Source organism: Bison bison, unplaced genomic scaffold, assembly GCF_000754665.1.
Source record: "Bison bison bison isolate TAMUID 2011002044 unplaced genomic scaffold, Bison_UMD1.0 scf7180017864279, whole genome shotgun sequence".
NCBI lineage: Eukaryota > Metazoa > Chordata > Mammalia > Artiodactyla > Bovidae > Bison > Bison bison.
In genome coordinates this window covers 1,746,763-1,765,736 of record NW_011494851.1, presented here as the reverse complement: position 1 = coordinate 1,765,736, position 18,974 = coordinate 1,746,763, and the positions used below count along the sequence as shown (strand labels likewise).

At 34.0% G+C, this 18,974-nt stretch overlaps 1 protein-coding gene across 3 annotated transcripts in view; it reads left to right on the top strand.

Annotated features, from left to right (window-relative positions):
- Positions 1-18,974, top strand: part of EPHA5 (EPH receptor A5) — a 398,564-nt gene that overhangs the window by 184,892 nt on the left and 194,698 nt on the right. The window contains exons 4-5 of one of the 3 annotated variants that reach the window (XM_010848897.1): positions 10,612-10,767; positions 14,777-15,112. The exons of 1 other annotated variant lie outside the window; for it this stretch is intronic. In XM_010848897.1, the coding sequence (XP_010847199.1) occupies positions 10,612-10,767; positions 14,777-15,112 (492 nt within the window). The remainder of the gene's footprint in view (positions 1-10,611; positions 10,768-14,776; positions 15,113-18,974) is intronic. One more of the 3 variants, XM_010848895.1, reaches the window with a different exon arrangement.

Sequence of the window (18,974 nt, the reverse complement as noted above, 5' to 3'; positions counted from 1 at the left end):
AGTTCAGTCACTCAGTTGTGTCTGACTCTTTGTGACCCCATGAACTGCAGCACGCCAGGCCTCCCTGTCCATCACCAGCTCCCAGAGTTCACTCAGACTCACATCCATCGAGTCAGTGATGCCATCCAGCCATCTCATCCTCTGTCGTCCCCTTCTCCTCCTGTCCCCAATCCCTCCCAGCATCAGAGGCTTTTCTGATGAGTCCACTCTTTGCATAAGGTGGCCAAAGTATTGGAGTTTCAGCTTTAGCATCATTTCTTCCAAAGAAATCCCAGGGCTGATCTCCTTCAGAATGGACTGGTTAGATCTCCTTGCAGTCCAAGGGACTGTCAAGAGTGTCTCCAACACCACAGTTCAAAAGCATCAATTCTTCGGTGCTCAGCCTTCTTCACAGTCCAACTCTCACATCCATACATGACCACAGGAAAAACCATAGCCTTGACTAGACGAACCTTTGTTGGCAAAGTAATGTCTCTGCTTTTGAATATGCTGTCTAGGTTGGTCATAACTTTCCTTCCAAGGAGTAAGCATCTTTTAATTTCATGATTGCAGTCACCAACTGCAGTGGTTTTGGATCCCCAAAAAATAAAGTCTGACACTGTTTCCACTGTTTGCCCATCTATTTCCCATGAAGTGATGGGATCAGATGCCATGATCTTCATTTTCTGAATGTTGAGCTTTAAGCCAACTTTTTCACTCTCCACTTTCGCTTTTATCAAAAGGCTTTTTAGTTCCTCTTCACTTTCTGCCATTACACAGGTGTTATTATTTTTTGAGTTAGTTGACTGAGATGTAATGCCCAGTGGTACAAGGCAAAGCATTCATAACGAAAAGCATTGTTTTTATCTTAGCTGTCTAGGTAAAGATCCTGGGCCAGAGCTTTCATATACTTTCAAAATAAATACTGTATTGTAGTCTGTTCATTTTAACAACATAAATACTACTTTTTAACTTAAAGAAGTATTAACTTCTTTAATACTCTTTTTAATCCCTGATTAAAATCTAATATCTGATTAAAATTTTACATTAATTTTATCCAATTTTTAATTAAGTGGAAAATATATAACCAAATATCAAATATTTTGCACATTTACACTCTCATACATATCCTACCACACTGTTACTGAAGCATACTATTTGGGAGAACAAAATGATCAACATCTTATCCATTGAAATTATAGAGATACCAAAATGTCCAGTGGATTAGTAATTAAAATACAACCTTATCTATAGCAATTTTTTATTGGAGAGGAATACAGTTAATCAAAAATTCAAGGGAAATTATAATCTTTGCTTTGAAAGATACCATGGGTTCTGTTATTTTCAATAAATGTCCATCCTTATATAGACAGGTTATAAAAGTCTTTAAAGAGTTGCTGAGGTTCTATAGCTTTTATTTTAGTGGAGATTCAGTTAGTTAAATGCAAACGGTCAGTTTGCTATTTACAGCTCTACACAGTTTAGGGGTCATGTGTCTTGCCATTTCAAACTCCCAGAGGGTTCATCGGTTTGTTACTATATCTCAAGCATGTCAATGTTGCCAAAATGGAGAGAGATATTGTCATATCACTGCATAATGTCTTTTCATGAATAATCCACAGGACTCTTGGTATTTAAACTTGTGAAACTGAAATTAGTTTAGAATAACAGTTTAATCTTAGAAAACCATATCCTGATTAAGGGATAATTTTAATTAAGTAATAATTTAATCAGCATAATTTACTTGAGGATTAAAAATATTCCATCCCAGTTTATTTAGTGTATAGATTTTATCGCTACATACTTCTTCAGTATATTTCAAATTGTAAATATTTTAATGTTGCTAGCTATTAGTTATGAAGTATATAAGTTCTAAAATTAGAAATAAAATAGGACGTGTTATTGGTACCTAATACATTTTTTACTAAATTTGAAGATACTCTGTTCTATTGTGACCTTTAGAGGAGATGCCTTACCCTAGACTATGAGAGGAAGTTAAGGTCAGTATTAGTATTGATCACTGACCCTACATGACATGGTACTTCTATAAATGAATAGATTAGGAAACAAATAAATCTGAAAGTAATACAATCCTAAAGAATTTCTAAAGTCACACATCTATATTTTATTTATAATGTATAACATAAAATATATTTTATAAATATATAAAATATATTATATACAATTTTATATAATTGTAATTTATAACAATATGTGTGGATACATCTTACTGAGAGACAAGTTTTTTGTTTACATACACATACAGACATACTCATAGGATGTGTATACACATACATCATGCTATAAAATTGTTCAGACTACTAGACAATCACACTCATCTTCCATACTAGTAAGGTTATGCTCAAAATCCTTCAAGCTAGACCTCAGCAGTACATGAACCGAGAACTTCGAGCTATTCAAGCTGGGTTTAGAAAAGGCAGAGGAACTAGAGATCAAATTGTCAGCATTTTCTGGATCATAGAAAGATCAAGGAAATTTCAGAAAAACATCATTTGTTGTTTCACTGACTACATAGAGCCTTTGGCTGTGTGGATTATAACAAACTGGAAAACACTGAAAGAGATGGGAATACCATACCATCTTGCCTGTCTCTTGAGAACCCTGTATGTGCATCAAGAAGCAACAGTTAGAACCTTATATGAAACAACTGACTGGTTCAAAATTGAGAAAGGAGTATGACAAGGCTGTTTATCGTCACCCTGTTTATTTAACTTATATGCTGAGCACATCATGCAAAATGCCAAGCTGGAAGAGTTATTAACTGAAATCAAAATTGCTGGGAGAAATATCAACAACCTCAGATATATAGATGATAACTACTTTAATGGCAGAAAGTGAAGAGGAACTAAAGAGCCTCTTCTTGACAGTGAAAGAGGAGAGTGAAAAAGCTGCCTTAACTTAGTATTAAAAAAAAAACTAAGATCATGGTACTGATCTCATCACTTCATTCAAAATAGAAGGGGAAAAGGTGGAAGCAGTGACAGGTTTCCTTTCCTTGGGCTCTAACATCACTGAGGACAGTGACTGCAGCCATGAAATTAGAAGATGATTGCTTTTTGTCAGGAAAGCTATGGCAAACTTAGATAGCATATTAAAAAACAAAGACATCACTTTGCCTGGAAATGTCAGTATAGTCGAGGCTATGGTCTTTCCAGTAATCATATACGGATGTTCGAGTTGGACCGTAAAGAAGGTTGAGTGTTGAAGAAGTGATGCTATCAAACTGTGGTTCTGGAGAAGACTCTTGAGAGTCCCTTGGACTGCACGGAGATCCAACCAGTCCATTCTGAAGGAGGTCAGCCCTGAATATTCATTGGAAGAACTGATGCTGAAGCTGAAATTCCAGTACTTTGGCTACTTGATGTGAAGTGCCAACTCACTGGAAAAGATCCTAGTGCTGAGAAATACTGAAGGCAATAAGTGAAGGGGGATATAGATGATGAGATGTTTGGATGGCATCACTGATTCAATGGACGTGAACTTGGGCAATCTCTGGGAGAGGTTAAGAGACAGGGAGGCCTGGTATACTGCAGTCCACGGAGTTGCAAAGAGTCAGAGATGACTTGGCAACTGAACAACAACACACAGAGAATGCTATTTTTAAATTGTCATTTTCAGTGTCTTTTAAAAATGTGTGCTGGGTTATGCTAGCAGTAAAGAACTCACCTGCCAATGCAGGAAACTTAGGTGATGCAGGTTCGATCCCTAGGTCAGAAAGATCCCCTGGGGAACACATAACAGCCCACTCCAGTATTCTTGCCTGGAGAATCCGAAGAACAGAGAAGCCCGAAGGGCTATGGTCCATAGGATTGCAAAGAGTTGGACAAGTCTGAATGGTTTAATGCAAAATATGTGCCAGTCAACATATAAGCAATAGCCACATGACTGAGTTATTTAATGGCATAATGGCAATGATTAGGTTTTACTTATATTAATGTGTCCAGTACTGTTTATGACACATAAGCTTGATTTATTACATATGTTGATTGAGTGACTATGTAAAGGATATATAGCAATTAATTTTATTCTTTATTTATGAATATAGATATTTCTTTGAGCTTCTATCTATATTTGGTGAGTAAATTATATACATACATACATATTTATATACTATATATAGAGAAATTTAAAGTATTTATCAACAGTGTTTTATTTTTCTCTGGTATTTTTTTCAGTATTCCAATTATTGCTTTCAGTCATTGAAAATTATTTAGAAACTTAATTCTAAATTAGGATCTTTCTCATGTTTCTCTTTGTATGTATCAAGAACTGTTATCTAGTTTAAAATCTTATTTTAATGTATTAGTGTTTTAACACAATACCTATTTTTTATACTGAATGTAAACTTCAAATGTAAGAATAAATCTGCTATTATTGTTAAATTTTGGTGTAAATGTTATTGGAAATATTTTGAGTGGTAATTTTCTTCTAGCATGTTGTTTTACGCTGTTTTTCTTAACACATCTCTTAAATTTTGCCTGAACTGTCTTGTGGACACTTTATTTTGAAAAATCTATTTAAAAAGTAAATTTGACATAGCTTATATCCTCTGACAATTTATGTATCAAAGAACTGTGGTAAAAACCTTGTTCATAGTGATTTTCTGTCTTTCTTAATAAAGTATAATGGGATAAATCCAATATATTTTGAACTTTACTTGTATCTTAAACTCTACAGACAACAGTTTGTGCATTTTTATTCCAATTGCCTTTTATATATATTTAAATAATTTATTTTAATTCCAAATGGAGAGAATTCTAATATTATAAATTACTAAAACAATATTTTTTACATTAATTTAAATTAGTTTCCTTGGTTCCCATGCTTATTGAGTATTGACTTTGAATTGCAAAATGGATTCACTTAAGAATCCCAACTGTGACAAATCTTTAAGGCTGTAATATTTTGGAAACCTTAAAATTAATAATTGAGAATAGTTGAAAAAATCGTAGCTTATCAACTATCCATTTTTGGTAATTTTGAAGATTGAAAGAATTCCTAATCAGGCTAGGCAGCACCTGTTCACACTTTTAACAATTGACAGCCTTTATTCATTTGAATTGGAGTAGGAAATGACAACCCACTTCAGTATTCTTGCCTGGAATATCCCATGGACAGAGGAGCCTGGTGGGTTACAGTCCATGGGGTTGCAAAGAGTCAGACATGACTGAGTGCACACACGTACACACACACCCACTTGCAATCATTTGAATATTGATGACTTGCATCTTATGTTTAAATCTGAAAACTATATTTTAATTTATATCTATAATAGCCTTGTTTTTAAACTGGTATCTATGTCAGTATTGGTAGCTTGTGCACAACTTCTAAAATAGTGAGCGAGGTTGTAATACTATATTTTTTTACTTGCCGGAACTTAATATTTAGACAATTCTCATTAACAAGCTTTTTTTAAGTTCCTGCCGTACCATTTAGACCCTGAGAGACAAACATACTATTTATACCCATAAATACTGATGACTATGTACTCAGTACAAAGAACTATGCTTCATATGATGAAAACCAAATGAACAGTTTTCAGTCTCCAGAATGTTTATACGAGTTGGGAGCAGATGAGAAAATCTACACATAAAATTTTGTCAAAATAGTTTCTATCTTCCATAAAAGAAACACGAAGCAAATGGTTCAAAGGTCTAAAGGATGTGTAAGAAAACATGTAATCATGGATTTAGCACAAGCATCTTAGGAAACATAGAACTTAAAATGAGCATTGAAGCATGGACAGAATAGGAACTTTAAAACTAGTTTCCATTCCTCCAGAGGACTGCTAAGATAGCCTCATGAAAATGTTAACATAGGGTGTGTTTCTTTGGTCCTGTTCCTTGTTCAACTTGAATGGACTTGCGTAGTATTTTCAAATATTTAGGTAATGTATGAGAGTTCTATGAAACAACATTGTTCCAGAAGCTTCCTTTGTTTTGAATGAATTATATCAAGTTGGAATTTAGAACAATTTTACTTCTTACCTAAATAATTTTTGTTGAATATTGTCAAGATTAAAAGGTAAAAAGTAAATTTTACTTTTTTGGACTATTATTTATTTTCTGTCTCCTGAATGTGTTGTTGCTTCAGAATATAGAGTAGAATTTTTTTTTTTTTTTCTCACCACGACACAGATATTCCCTGCCACAGTGCTTGGCAGAAAGGGCACCCTCAAAAAGTAAATACACACAGAGTCTTCTAGATGTGTTCAGATTAAATACAAGTCTTTTATCAAGGACTACAAGCTTTTTGTACCACCTCTGTTCTCTCAATTTTTACTTCTTGTCTTTTGACCTGGAATGCTTTTCCTTCAGTATTCAAAGGCAGATAAAGAAGTTTCTCAAGTTCTGGAAATTGCAAGTCAGTTAGTATTGATGGAGATAGTGAGTGTGATAGGAGATTGCATTTAAAGGGTTTCTTAAATATAGTCTGGAAACTTGTAGGCTATGCTAGCATTTTGTAGTAAAATTAATAGGAGTTTCCCAAAAGAGGATATGGTCAAATGCTGTGGAGAAGTATTGCATCCAGAAAGTTACATTCTTAACAAAGGAAGTGGCCATGTTCTGGAGTGTGTCAACATGTGACTTAGAATGAGGAACTTGTGATGCATGTGTTGAAAAATGATTTAAGAAGTTATGTTCCGCATGGAAGCCAAACTGTTTGGTACTTAATTGCTATGGGGAGAAATGAAGTCAAGCAAGATTGACTGTGTTGTGCTATGTGTTTTGTTTTCGCTTCACTTTGTTTCCATTGAAGAGTTCTGGAAATTGTATCAGGCTCCAGATAATGACAAAGGGAGGGAGGGAGGAGAAAGGGAGAGCCCAAGAGAAAGAGAGAGAGGGCAGTTGAGAGTACCTCTGATTTTGTAAAAGGGATAGTAGACACTTGGAAGATGACTCTAAGAGAGAGTATGGATGGGGCTCCAATTCAAATGAGGATTTTTTTTTTTGCTAAGAGCAAAGACACATGTTAGTTGCGCACTCATGCCCAACTCTTTGCGACCCCATGGACTGTAGCCTTTCAGGCTCCTCTGTCCACGGATTCTCTAGGCAAGAATATGGAAGTGGGTAGCCATCCCCTTCTCAAGAGGATCTTCCCGACGCAGGGATAGAACCAGGTATCCAGCATTGTAGATAGATTCTTTACCATTTTAGCCACCAGGCAAGCTCCCAAGAGCAAAGATACATTTACCTTTTAATAGGAAGAAAGATCCAAGTGCATATAGATTTGGAGATTTGGTGGTAGAAAAGTAAGAAATTTCCTCTCTGATGACTTCTAGTTTCTCAGCACACATGCATGTACCATGAGATTCACAAAGGAATAGAGCTTATAAGGAGTTAGAAGAAAGAAGAACAGCTCCAAAATACTCATGCTGATCCTGAGGACTGATGCTAACTAAAGAAATAATACCAAGATTGAAGGCAGGAGGAGAAGGGGACGACAGAGGGTGAGATGACTGGATGACATCATCGACTCAATAAATGTGAGTTTGGGCAATGTCCAGGAGATAGTGAAGGACAGGGAAGCCTGGCATGCTACAGTCCATGGAGTTGCAAAGATTTGGAGATGACTAAGCGATTGAACAACAAGAAGTTTGTGTAGCAACATTGCATGCCCAACTTGGATTTACAGCCATGATTTGATAATGGATAATTAATGATTTTTTGATATTTTTTCTTGGAATACATTGAACCCTACAATTTTCCTCTCTATACTTCTATTTGGATTTCTTTAGCCACCTCAAATTAAATAATACTTTAAACATAATAACTATCTCCCCAAACACATTTCATATCTAGTGTTCTCTGTCTGAGAAAATGGCACCAGTATTGCCTGTGAAGTTCAAGCCAAACATCTTAGAGTCATTGTTAGGATTTTTCACTCGTACATCTGATCTATTAAATATATCATGAAATCTTGCTGATTTTCCCTCATATTCATCTCCTGAATTTACCTACTCTTATCTGTCACCACTCTTGTGGTGATAAGAGTGATTGGAACCACTCTTATCTGTTTCCAGAACAATGCAACAGAAACAAAAGGGGCAAATGCCTCCATCCATGCTCCTTGTCAATCCATTGCCCATGCTAGACAGAAATGATCTCTTACACACTACTTTGATCTTACTATTAACATTTCCCTGATTACAACACTGTAATGACCTGTTACTACCCATTAACTAAAAGTTCCAAATATTAGAAACCATAATGTGTTTCTGACCTGGTATCCTCTTCCCTAACATCATCTCTGCCTCTTTGTTGCCACTGTCTCCCTGATCAACTTTTTAGTGTTTTCCATCTCCCTACTTGTTCTCCTCTCCTTTGAAAATATTTTGCCCTCTAAGGCACTGCAGTACTCCTCCTCAAATTGGATAATTTTCCTAATCTTTTACATATCAGTGGAGACAGCTTCCTGAAGGAAATGTTCTTTGACATTCCAGTCTAAATTAGGTGTCCATATTCACTTCCCTGCTCTGTCTCTTTCCTGCATAATTATAGTTACACATGCAGTGGCTTTAATACTCATAAAGGCAGGGCCACATCTATCTTTTTCACCTTGTAACCCAGTCCTAAGCAAAATTTCTGGCTCACCACCTGCTGAAAGCATTTTGTTCAACTTCTCTACTGAAGAGAAGGATACGATTTTCTACTTTTTACTTACATCTATATAATTTCCTATTTCCTAACGTCCCATGGTGGATTGAAAAGCAGTGTTATATATGATATTATATAAAGTTTTTAAATTAAAAGGAATTCATTAAAAAGAAATGACTTTTGTTTCATGAATGATAAATGAGCTCCAAATATGCAGAATGTGTGGATTGACAGTTCATGTCTTTGAAAGAAAATTATGTTTGAAGTGAGAATGGTTTTACTGAAAAGGATAAAAGAAGAAAAATTGGATAACTTAGCTAAGAATGGTACTGGCTGCTACAGCAATCCTATTATAAGAAAAATAATATTTTAAATCTTCTCCTAATCATTTAACTACAAGAATGTCCCTAATACTATCAAAAAGCTCTTCTTATCTTTCAAATACCTTCACATTCACTCTGAATTTATAAGAGCATTAGGTTTTACTATCGCTATAATTAGATCTACTGAAAAATACCTTCTCATTTTTGTCAATTCCTGATTATTCATGGTGATGGCAGAAAGCCTTCGCATGGATTACTAAAACCCCAGATCATTTATAGCACATGAAAATTAGCCCTAGTTCATTATGTCTATCAGAATTTCCATGGAAATACAAATTTACCTTTAAGCTTTAGCAAATGTTCATTGATGCTTGAATAAACTCTCTTGAGTATATATAGTGGATTTTCAGAATAGGAAAAAAACACATAAATAGTTGATTAGCTTTAAGTTAACTAAGCTCCAAAAAGGTAATCAAACCGTCAGTTTTATGGTCTTCACATGGTTCATAGTGGACAATTGGAATATTGAAGTTTGGCTTTACTACCCATTGAGAAGAAAGAGAAAGATAAAAGCTTAGGGAATACAGAATAAGGGAACTTAGCTTGTTAATATTTACTTACCTGACCACTAACTTAACAAAAATATCAGAGATTCTCTTCATGTGATTCTGAGTATTTCAGTTACATTTTTCTTGCCATGTCATTCACTCAGGTGTGCCTTACATAACAATATGTGAATACTTTATGTGGTAAAACACTGCGATAAGTATTGTAAATGCAAAATTGAATAAGGCACATTTTTCTCCTTTGTAGAGCATTATAATTTTTGTGGTATAAACATGACTGATACCGGAATAGATGAATGTTGGATCAGTAAAGATCTCAATGAAAATTTCTAAAATGGAGTAAAATGTGGGAAAAACAAAAACAAAAACCCTGAAGTCTGAATCCTCTTGATATTAGTATGATATAAATTAATAATGTGAATGATATACTAGCTCAATCATGCATTCTCTCCATTCTAACAGAATTTTGTGAAGGTTTTAGCATTCCCTGATGGCTAAGTCTGTAAAGAATCCACCTGTAGTGCAGGAAACACAGGAGATGTGAATTCAGTTCCTGGGTCGGGAAGATCCCCTGGAGGAGGAAATGGCAATGCACTGCAGTGTTCTTGCCTGAAAAATCCCGTGGACAGAGGAGCCTGGTGGACTGCAATCCAAAGGGTCCCAAAGAGTTGGATACGACTGAGTGACCAAGCATACAGTTAATTTACTTATTAATTCAACAACAAAACTTTGAGCAACTATTGTGTACCATACCGTTCTCTGAGTATAGTGGAAATTTTGTTTTTTTTTTTCCAACATAAGTTGTTCTATAATAGCATTAATGAAGGTTATATTCAAAGCACTTTGTTTTAAATACATATGACCATTTTTATATTTCTTGTAACCTAAGAATCATTATAAATATATTCCAATCATGTTTGATTTAAATACTTTAAATAAATATTTGATTATCTGGATGAATAGCCTGTTGTTTATGATTCAGAAACTTATGAAAAAATTTTGAAATTAATGAAAGGATGGTGTTACATGAGATCTGTGTATACTAGTCAAAATAATTACATTATTCACAAAGCAAACACTGCATCTGTTCCAGGGAAAAGCTTAGTCTCTTATTTCTTTTGACAGTGTGCAGACCTGGGTTCTTCAAAGCCTCACCTCACAGCCAGAGCTGCAGCAAATGTCCACCTCACAGTTACACCCATGAGGAAGCTTCAACCTCTTGTGTCTGTGAAAAGGATTATTTCAGGAGGGAGTCTGATCCACCCACAATGGCATGCACAAGTAAGGAAAACCCATGGATCTTTGGTGATGCTAACCTTCACCAGTTTAAAGAAATAGCATGATGGAGCCTGTTACATTCTATTACCATTTCCGCCAAAACAGGCATAATGTTTAATTTGCCAATATAGGATTTCACCAGAATCCAATCTTCTTGAGTAAACATTAAGAAATCCGAGTCTCTTCTGTTATTTACAGTGGGAAGAATCCGTTTTCCCTTATTTCAAGTTCAACATCTGGGCCACAAATACAATTTTTCTTTTTCTTTTTCTTTTTTTTACTTTATGATTTATTTGAGTGCTCGTGGTAGCCAAACATGACTTTGACAAATCCATTCACCTGTTCCTGGTAAATCGTTTTTACTTTTCTTCCTCTTCTTCCAAGCCAAATTTCTGATCACAAAAATATCCAGTACATGGTACTTCTATCTTCTTGTTGTAACCTGCCCCACTAAGCTGCAAAGACCAATGAGAAGGTCATTTATAAGACAGGAAACACTACACGAACATGGAGTGCTGCGGGTTGGCAAGTCAAATTTAAGAGTCAAATATAAAACCAGTTGTCAACTAGGATTTTCAAGTGGTTGTGTTTTTTTAGCAGTGAGTGTCCTTAACTATTATTAAGTATATGGTCAAATAATCTTAGAACAGATGAATAATAAACATTTTATTCCAACATTTGCAGTGGGTACTTCCATATCTATCAGTGTTTTGGTGTTTATGTTTTTCTAATGTGCCACATATTTCTGAGAAGGAAACAAATTTACATGTTAGTTTGCTTGATGACAGTACTTCTTTAGTTTTTCTATCTTCGTCTCTATAGCAAATCAAACAAAAACAAATGAAAGGGAAGAATAGTGAATCCCAACTCCCCTTACCATTCATTTTCCGTGATGTCCCATTTTGTACTCTTTTAGATCTCTGTAGGTTGTAGTTGCCTTCAAAGATGAAGACAATTTTTTTTGAAATTTAGTACTCTCTGGTATCATAGATAAAGACATATGATTTCTTTATTTAAATAATCACAACTGAAGTTTTATCTGAATTTCAGTGCCTGAATTTCATAATGGCAGTGAAATGTATATTCATTGTTTCTCAAATCATTGATATTAACTTAATAGTGTTAAAGATCATTCTTTATCACATTCTGATACTTTTATGGGTTAGATTGTTACTAACTATAATAATTCCTCTTCACATAAGTAAATGACGGTATTGTATCCCTGTCTTAAGAGGATACATTTGAATTGAGGAGATATAAAGTGTGATTGAATGTGATGTATCTTGGTTGCAGTGGAAATTGCTTCAATTATTCAAAGCAAAATAGAGCCCAAACAGGGAGATATTTGCTAGACTGTACTTTGGTGAATTAGAGAAAATCATATCTTGACTTATTTCAATTTCATCAGTTTTATAGGTATTCTTTTCTTTAAGTAGTCCAACCACGATCAGTCTCTTTCTCAGCATGAATATGAGCCTCCCATTCTGTAAAATTACTAGGTTTGGGAATGGGTGAGACCCCATGCTCTGGTGTCAAGGACTGCTTAGCTCTCGTTTAGGACCTGAGGTTTATATTTTCTCTGTATCCATGTGTGTGCATTTCTAATACTGTGTCTCAGAGGAACACTCATTTGTATGCATTTCTCAAAAAAGACAGGAAGTCCTTTAGAAGATCTTTCTAATACATAGTCTGTGAGTGTGTGTGTTCTGTTCTTAGTTGCATTCACAATACCACAAATACCACCTATGATGATACCCTTGAACAGATGAGATCACTTGATTTATGTCTGTTTGGCTCTTTGGAATTAAATTATGGTTTCAACTTCTTTTACTATTTTTTTTGGTACTCTGGAAAACCAAATGCTACACACCTAGAGGAAAAGAAAAAACAAAATTCAGATTCTAATGAATCTGTTCAAATTGAGGGTGCCTCTCACAGCTCTACTTGGGTTCATACATCACATCTATTAGCAGGACGGTGGGATTTCATTACGTTATTTTTTGGTGCATGTCAGTCTGAGTCTTCACTGATTACCTCTTCTTTAGGGCTTCCCTTGAATATATGAGTTTCATTTTAACTTTGAGAGGCATATGTGCCCCCCACTCACATGCTGAGGGGCTATTGGTAGCAGAGTCAGAAGAAGAGTTAGACCATGATACAGTTTTACAGATTTAGAGGAAAGATGGAAACTGTGGGTATAGTTAAGTTGTCAGGAAAAAAAACTCAGAATTTTGATATCTTCTGAAGTAGACCTATTCCAAGTATACTTTACCTTTTTCTCACAAAAGAATCTGTAACATTTTGATCTCAAATTACATTTTTGCCATAATTTTCCACTATTAGATAAGTTAAAGGCAATAGTAAAAAGAGTTGTATTTCCATCTTAAGTATTTGTTTCAACTGAAAAGTGACTTTTATATTGGAGTGTGTGAGATTATATGGGAAAATTCACAGGATTCAACCACAACTATAGCAAAGGTAGAGATTTTTTAATCAAAACTGGCAATTTTTACATTATGGAGTTCTTTAAGTGATATTTTATGAATACTAGGTAACTTTCTTATTGCTTTTAATTTTTTTTTAATTTTATTTTATTTTTAAACTTTACATAATTGTATTAGTTTTGCCTTTTAAATTTAGTCCTCAGCAGTCATGGTTTAATAAATGTTAGGTAGAAATTAATATTTACTTCTATGTTTAGAACAGACAGCACATATTAAGATAACTAAGCTATGTCATCCTGAGTAGGTTAATTTATGCCTATGAACCATTTATAGTCCATTTTATTCCCTATTGGGAAATCTTTGCTAAGTAATTCTGAAACAAATCTAAATGTGTTTTCTCTTCAAGAACATCTGATCATATAATATTAACAGTGGACTGAAGCTGTAAGTCTGAGTATCTAAAAATCTATTCTAGAGTCAGACAATATACAGTTAATTCTTTTATAGACACTTTTTTTAGAGCATTTTTAGGTTCAGAACAAATTGAGAGGATGATATAGAGATTTCCCCATATATCTCTCATCTGCACGCATTCATAGCTTGTCTCATTATCAGCACCCCCCACCAGAGTAATGCATTGGTTACAGTTGGTAGGTAACCAATTTTAGTTCTCTTTAGTCTGCTATTATTTCAGAAATACAGTATTATATACATGGATAGCAGTTGGTATTTATATATAAATTTACTATGCTTATTTTTCAAGGTCTGAACACATTCATTCTTCTTCTTAATTGTGTTTTGGAGAATTATTTTTAAAATAAGTTTTAGATTTTCAGTTAAGTAAAATGCACAGTTTTGCCGAACCACAATGTTAAAATCATATCAAAGTAAGCAAAATTTTATCACAGTTTGTAATGTTGATCAACTACTTAAATTCTTGTTGTTGTTTTTTTTTTTTGTCATATGAAGGAGGTTCCAAATTCTGTTGGTGGCTTATCAGTAGATATGCAACTTCCTTTGAGATAAACTAAGGCTGTTTTTGTTTGTCCTTTTTAATTTCTGTAGTATTTGTAGTCAAGAGCCACACTAATAAATCCTCTTTCTACCTGTACTCATTGCTTAGTAAATCCTTCATGTTTAATTCCTAGCTTTCAGGGAACAAGTATCATTGAGGACTTAATCACGTCAATCCCCAAGGAGAATTTTTCCCTGGACTTGCCAAGAACCTGCCACTATTTGAATACATAATTTTATCTACATTTTTTGCATGCATAGTTTTATTCCATAATTCTTTATGTATACACTAAGCAAAACATAATCTTTAACTGAACTTGTTACATTGCCAAGATAAGTCATTTCTATAGTATTTAAACCCCACTATTGTCCCTACAAAACTGTAACAAGATTTTTCAAAGATTATTACAAATTGATAATTCTTGCATTCTGCCCTGCTTAAAACAATGATTGCAAAGCTATTTTTTTCCCTTCAGACCAGAAATTTGTGTAGTAAGCAATGCCTAATTTTATCATCTCAAAATTTGTTTTTTTCACTTTACTTTGCAAACCAGGACCCCCCTCAGCTCCTCGGAATGCCATCTCAAATGTTAATGAAACTAGTGTCTTTCTGGAATGGATTCCTCCTGCTGACACTGGTGGAAGGAAAGATGTGTCATATTATATTGCATGCAAGAAGTGCAACTCCCATGCAGGTGTGTGTGACGAGTGTGGCGGTCATGTCAGGTACCTCCCCCAGCAAATCGGCCTGAAAAACACCTCTGTCATGGTGGTGGATCTGCTCGCTCACACAAACTATACCTTTGAGATTGAGGCAGTGAATGGAGTGTCCGACTTGAGTCCAGGAGCCCGGCAGTATGTGTCTGTAAATGTAACCACAAATCAAGCAGGTAAGTGTGATGTCCAACCAAATCATGTACCTTAGGACAATCTCTGTCAGTTATCTCCCCAGCTCAGGGCTAAGTTGCCTGAGATGTGAAAAAGAACTTCCCATTATCCAGAGGGTTAGGACTTAGAGTAGAATGAATACACCTTGAGACTTTTTTTTTTAAGTTCTAGGCAAATAAAAGCTAAAGTTTTGTAGCAGACACATCCACAGACAGAAAATAAGATAGATTTTAGTTGAATTTTTTCATTAAAAAATATATTTATGGCTCAAATCCATTTGTGAAAAAATTTTTGTCTCATAATTTTGAACAGTGCAATTATTATAGCTCAGATCTATATTTTTGTTGTTTTATTCACTTCAGGTTTTTTCTTTAGTTCATTAAATTAGCATGTAATTAGGCAGGTTTATTAGTTTGGCACCACATCTGAATTTTCTTCACATATTAAAATAGGGTTTTCTTATTATTTCTATTGTTATTATTACAAATGTATAAAACAACTTTTCTTTGATAAATCCATTTATCAAAATTATAATAACTGTGAGCTGTTGTACAACAACCATACATATGAAAATATATCTATATTCCATATGAAGAACTTGGAAATATTAAGGAGTAATTATTAAGGAGTAGGGAAAATAGTGCTGCTTGAATGATTAATTCCCCTAAAATTTCCCCTCAAGTACTTAATTTTAAGTAAATCAATATAGAGAATTCTTGTCTAGTAAACTAAAAATCAAGCTATGGCTGAATTAATAACTTGTCCTATTATGTGGCAAGAACCATTCAAAGCCTATGAGTAGCTTATAACTGGTTTTTGTCAATAACAGGTGCCTGTGTAGGAAGGGGCTTTAAATGTAACGCTCCTTCTATTCCTTGGCCTCAGCTCTCAGTTCATGGGAGTAAACTGGTTACCTCTTAAGTACCGCAGGTGGATGTTGCTTGGTGAGGACATCCTTGCCAGTAGAGCTCACAGTGTGATAGGATGTGTTTGACTGAATTAGGTCAGACTTAATTCCTGTAATGTTAGTATAAGTTTGTAGGTAGTGGAATGATCTGATTGACAAGAAAATATTGTTTGTAATCAAGTTTGGGTCAAAATAATTTGAATTATTGGATGTGTCAGGTAAATGAAGTGGTTATCTCTTGAGAATAAGAAAAACATGTGTCATTGGGTTCATAGTTGTTTTTGACTGATAAAACTGAGAGAAACATTCAAAAGTAACCCAGAGGATACAAAGATATTTGAATTATTCACTAAGCATCATTCTAAGCACTCATGTTCTCATCTATATTGAATGTATCCACAGCATGTTTTTTATTCCATGACAAAAAAAAAAAATAATTGTACACTTATATGCCACTTTCCTCCGTGAATTTTTTATATCTTACTCCATTTTGTCCCTAACCTAAGGTTGAACTAATAAAAGTGCTAAGAAGAGGTAGACAAAATTAGAGAAAATTAGGTTTTCCTTCGGTATAGACTCAGCTTTGGGCATACTAGTATACATTAATTTTTCATCACAGTATCTAGATGCCACAAGTGCTCTGTGAATGTGAACTGTCTTCTCACATCAGAAAAATATTGGGATTAAACTATTGCTTTCAGCCTTCATATGCAATATCTTTTAAGCTTACTTGGTTCTACATGTGAATCTTCCATTAACATACTGAAAGCATATTGAACAATCATTAAGAATTGTAGTTCCCTGATAGCACATTATTTAAGCTTGCATAACCTTCTTTGAATGATGTTTCTCTGATGAACTAGATAACTGTTTTTTAAATGAAATTATTAATAAATATTTGCTCCAGGTATTTTTACTTACTGGCCTTTTAGGACTGCACAGTATGTTTTTTGAACTACAAATACTTTAAATGTCAAGAAAGAAAAATTTCTATCTGACTATTCAAGGAATGGCTATCACCTAAAACAAACATTTGTATTCAGAGCAGAAACTTTATTGACTTTTGATTTGCTGTTTTTCCCCCAAGTTTTCAGAGCATACGTACTGTAAAATCCTTACAAACCTACCAAAAAATAAAAACAAGATGGAGATTTTCTCAGGGTCTGACATTTCAGACCAACTAAATATCAATTTCACAAAAATTATTGACTTCAAGTAACTCTTAGAAATAATGCCACGGTGCTGGACATTTATCAAGTACCAACATTATAGAAAGTGGGCTACAGTAGTTGGTTTTAATGTCTGAATATTTTCTCAGCCTTAAATTACAGAAAATTATCTATACCATATGTGGTTTTTATACAAAACTTCTTTTAACAGATTTCAACTTTAGTTTCAATCTCTATGGAGTGTTTATTGAGAAATGCATTTGTTTCTTAATTTATTTGTTTCAAATTTATAATTTGTTCTGTCATTTTCTGATTGATTTATATTAGTGACATCAATGTGATATATGAACAGCCCAGATTCAAAATTATGTTCAACACGTACAAGAAAAAAATTAGTAATTTTTTCAAGATAAGAATCTTACATTAATCTAGAAATTTAAATTGATTAGGTAACCCTGGCTCATCAGTCTATAAAAAGAAATAATGATTTTATGCTGAGGATAGTGATTAAATGATTAATTTATGGATGTTTACACAGCATTTAAGACATTTTTCCAGCTATTAAATCATTATGGAGTCTAGTATTTGGCTTTTGTGAGAAGTTGTCTGAATTCAAATGATACTTTTTTGCATGTAAATTAATAGTCAAGTTAAAAGATGAAGTTTTAAGGAAAGCTAAATACTACAATTAGTTGGAATTTATGGGATGGGCCTTGTAGAATTCGACAAATAGTACTGAGATTGACAAAAAATTGCAAAGTTGTGGGAATTATCACAGTCAAAACATACAAACACATATGAAGTGGGAAAATTGAGGGTGGGAAAAGTAATTTACAAAAAGGTAAAGGAAAATTGTGTGTGAGAAGGGCAAATGATAGGAAAAAATTTGAATACATAAATTATATAAAGAACCTTAGCAGTTGACTTGCAAAGTGGATAAAATCATGGATAATACAAACCATGCTTTATTAAGCTCAAACTTAGAAAAAATAAATTCCATGGAGCTCCTTAAGTTTTCTAGTGATTTGGAAAAATTGATGTATAAAAATTTTTTTTTACAGAAAATGCATTTAGATTATTTACATGACAACACTTCTATTGTTCATTCCTATTGTATTATCATTTATTTTGTCTTACTAGTTTAGGTCATCAAAAATATAACTGCTAGATAGATGGATAAGTAGATGGAGAGTGATATGTCAACATAGTATGAAAATTAAATATCCCATTGAAAACAGTTATGTTAAATGTTTCACTATCAGCTCACAAAAGAGTGTGCATTTATCATATTCCTCTATAAACTTATTTTTTAGGGTTTTACTTTAAAATAATTTTGCACTGGGCATACTTTATCAAGAACACTCTTTTAATATCATGACACTCTTTTAATATATACAAATGTATATTTTATCCCCAGAAACAAAAAGCTCATCCCAACTAAAAAACCAAAAGTGTTCATACTTTAATAAGCCAAGGTACAGAATCCTAATTCTGAACTAAAATAGATCAAATTTTAATTGTTTTGAATTAGTCTTAGACTCTGACTTTTTCATCAGAGGGCTAGATTAACATGATATGAGTTACAAAGTGTAACAAACATTTTGGAGGGAATGTCCCAACCTGTCCCAGACTATCAGAAATATCACTAAGAAAGGTGATTCCTTTATGTTGAAAGGTTTTATTTCTTGATTCTTCCAAAGGTATCCAGGGGCATGATAATTCCATTTCATCAGGTACTTTCAGTTTGATGCAGTTTACAAACTTGTGCAGAATGATGTCTTACAGGCT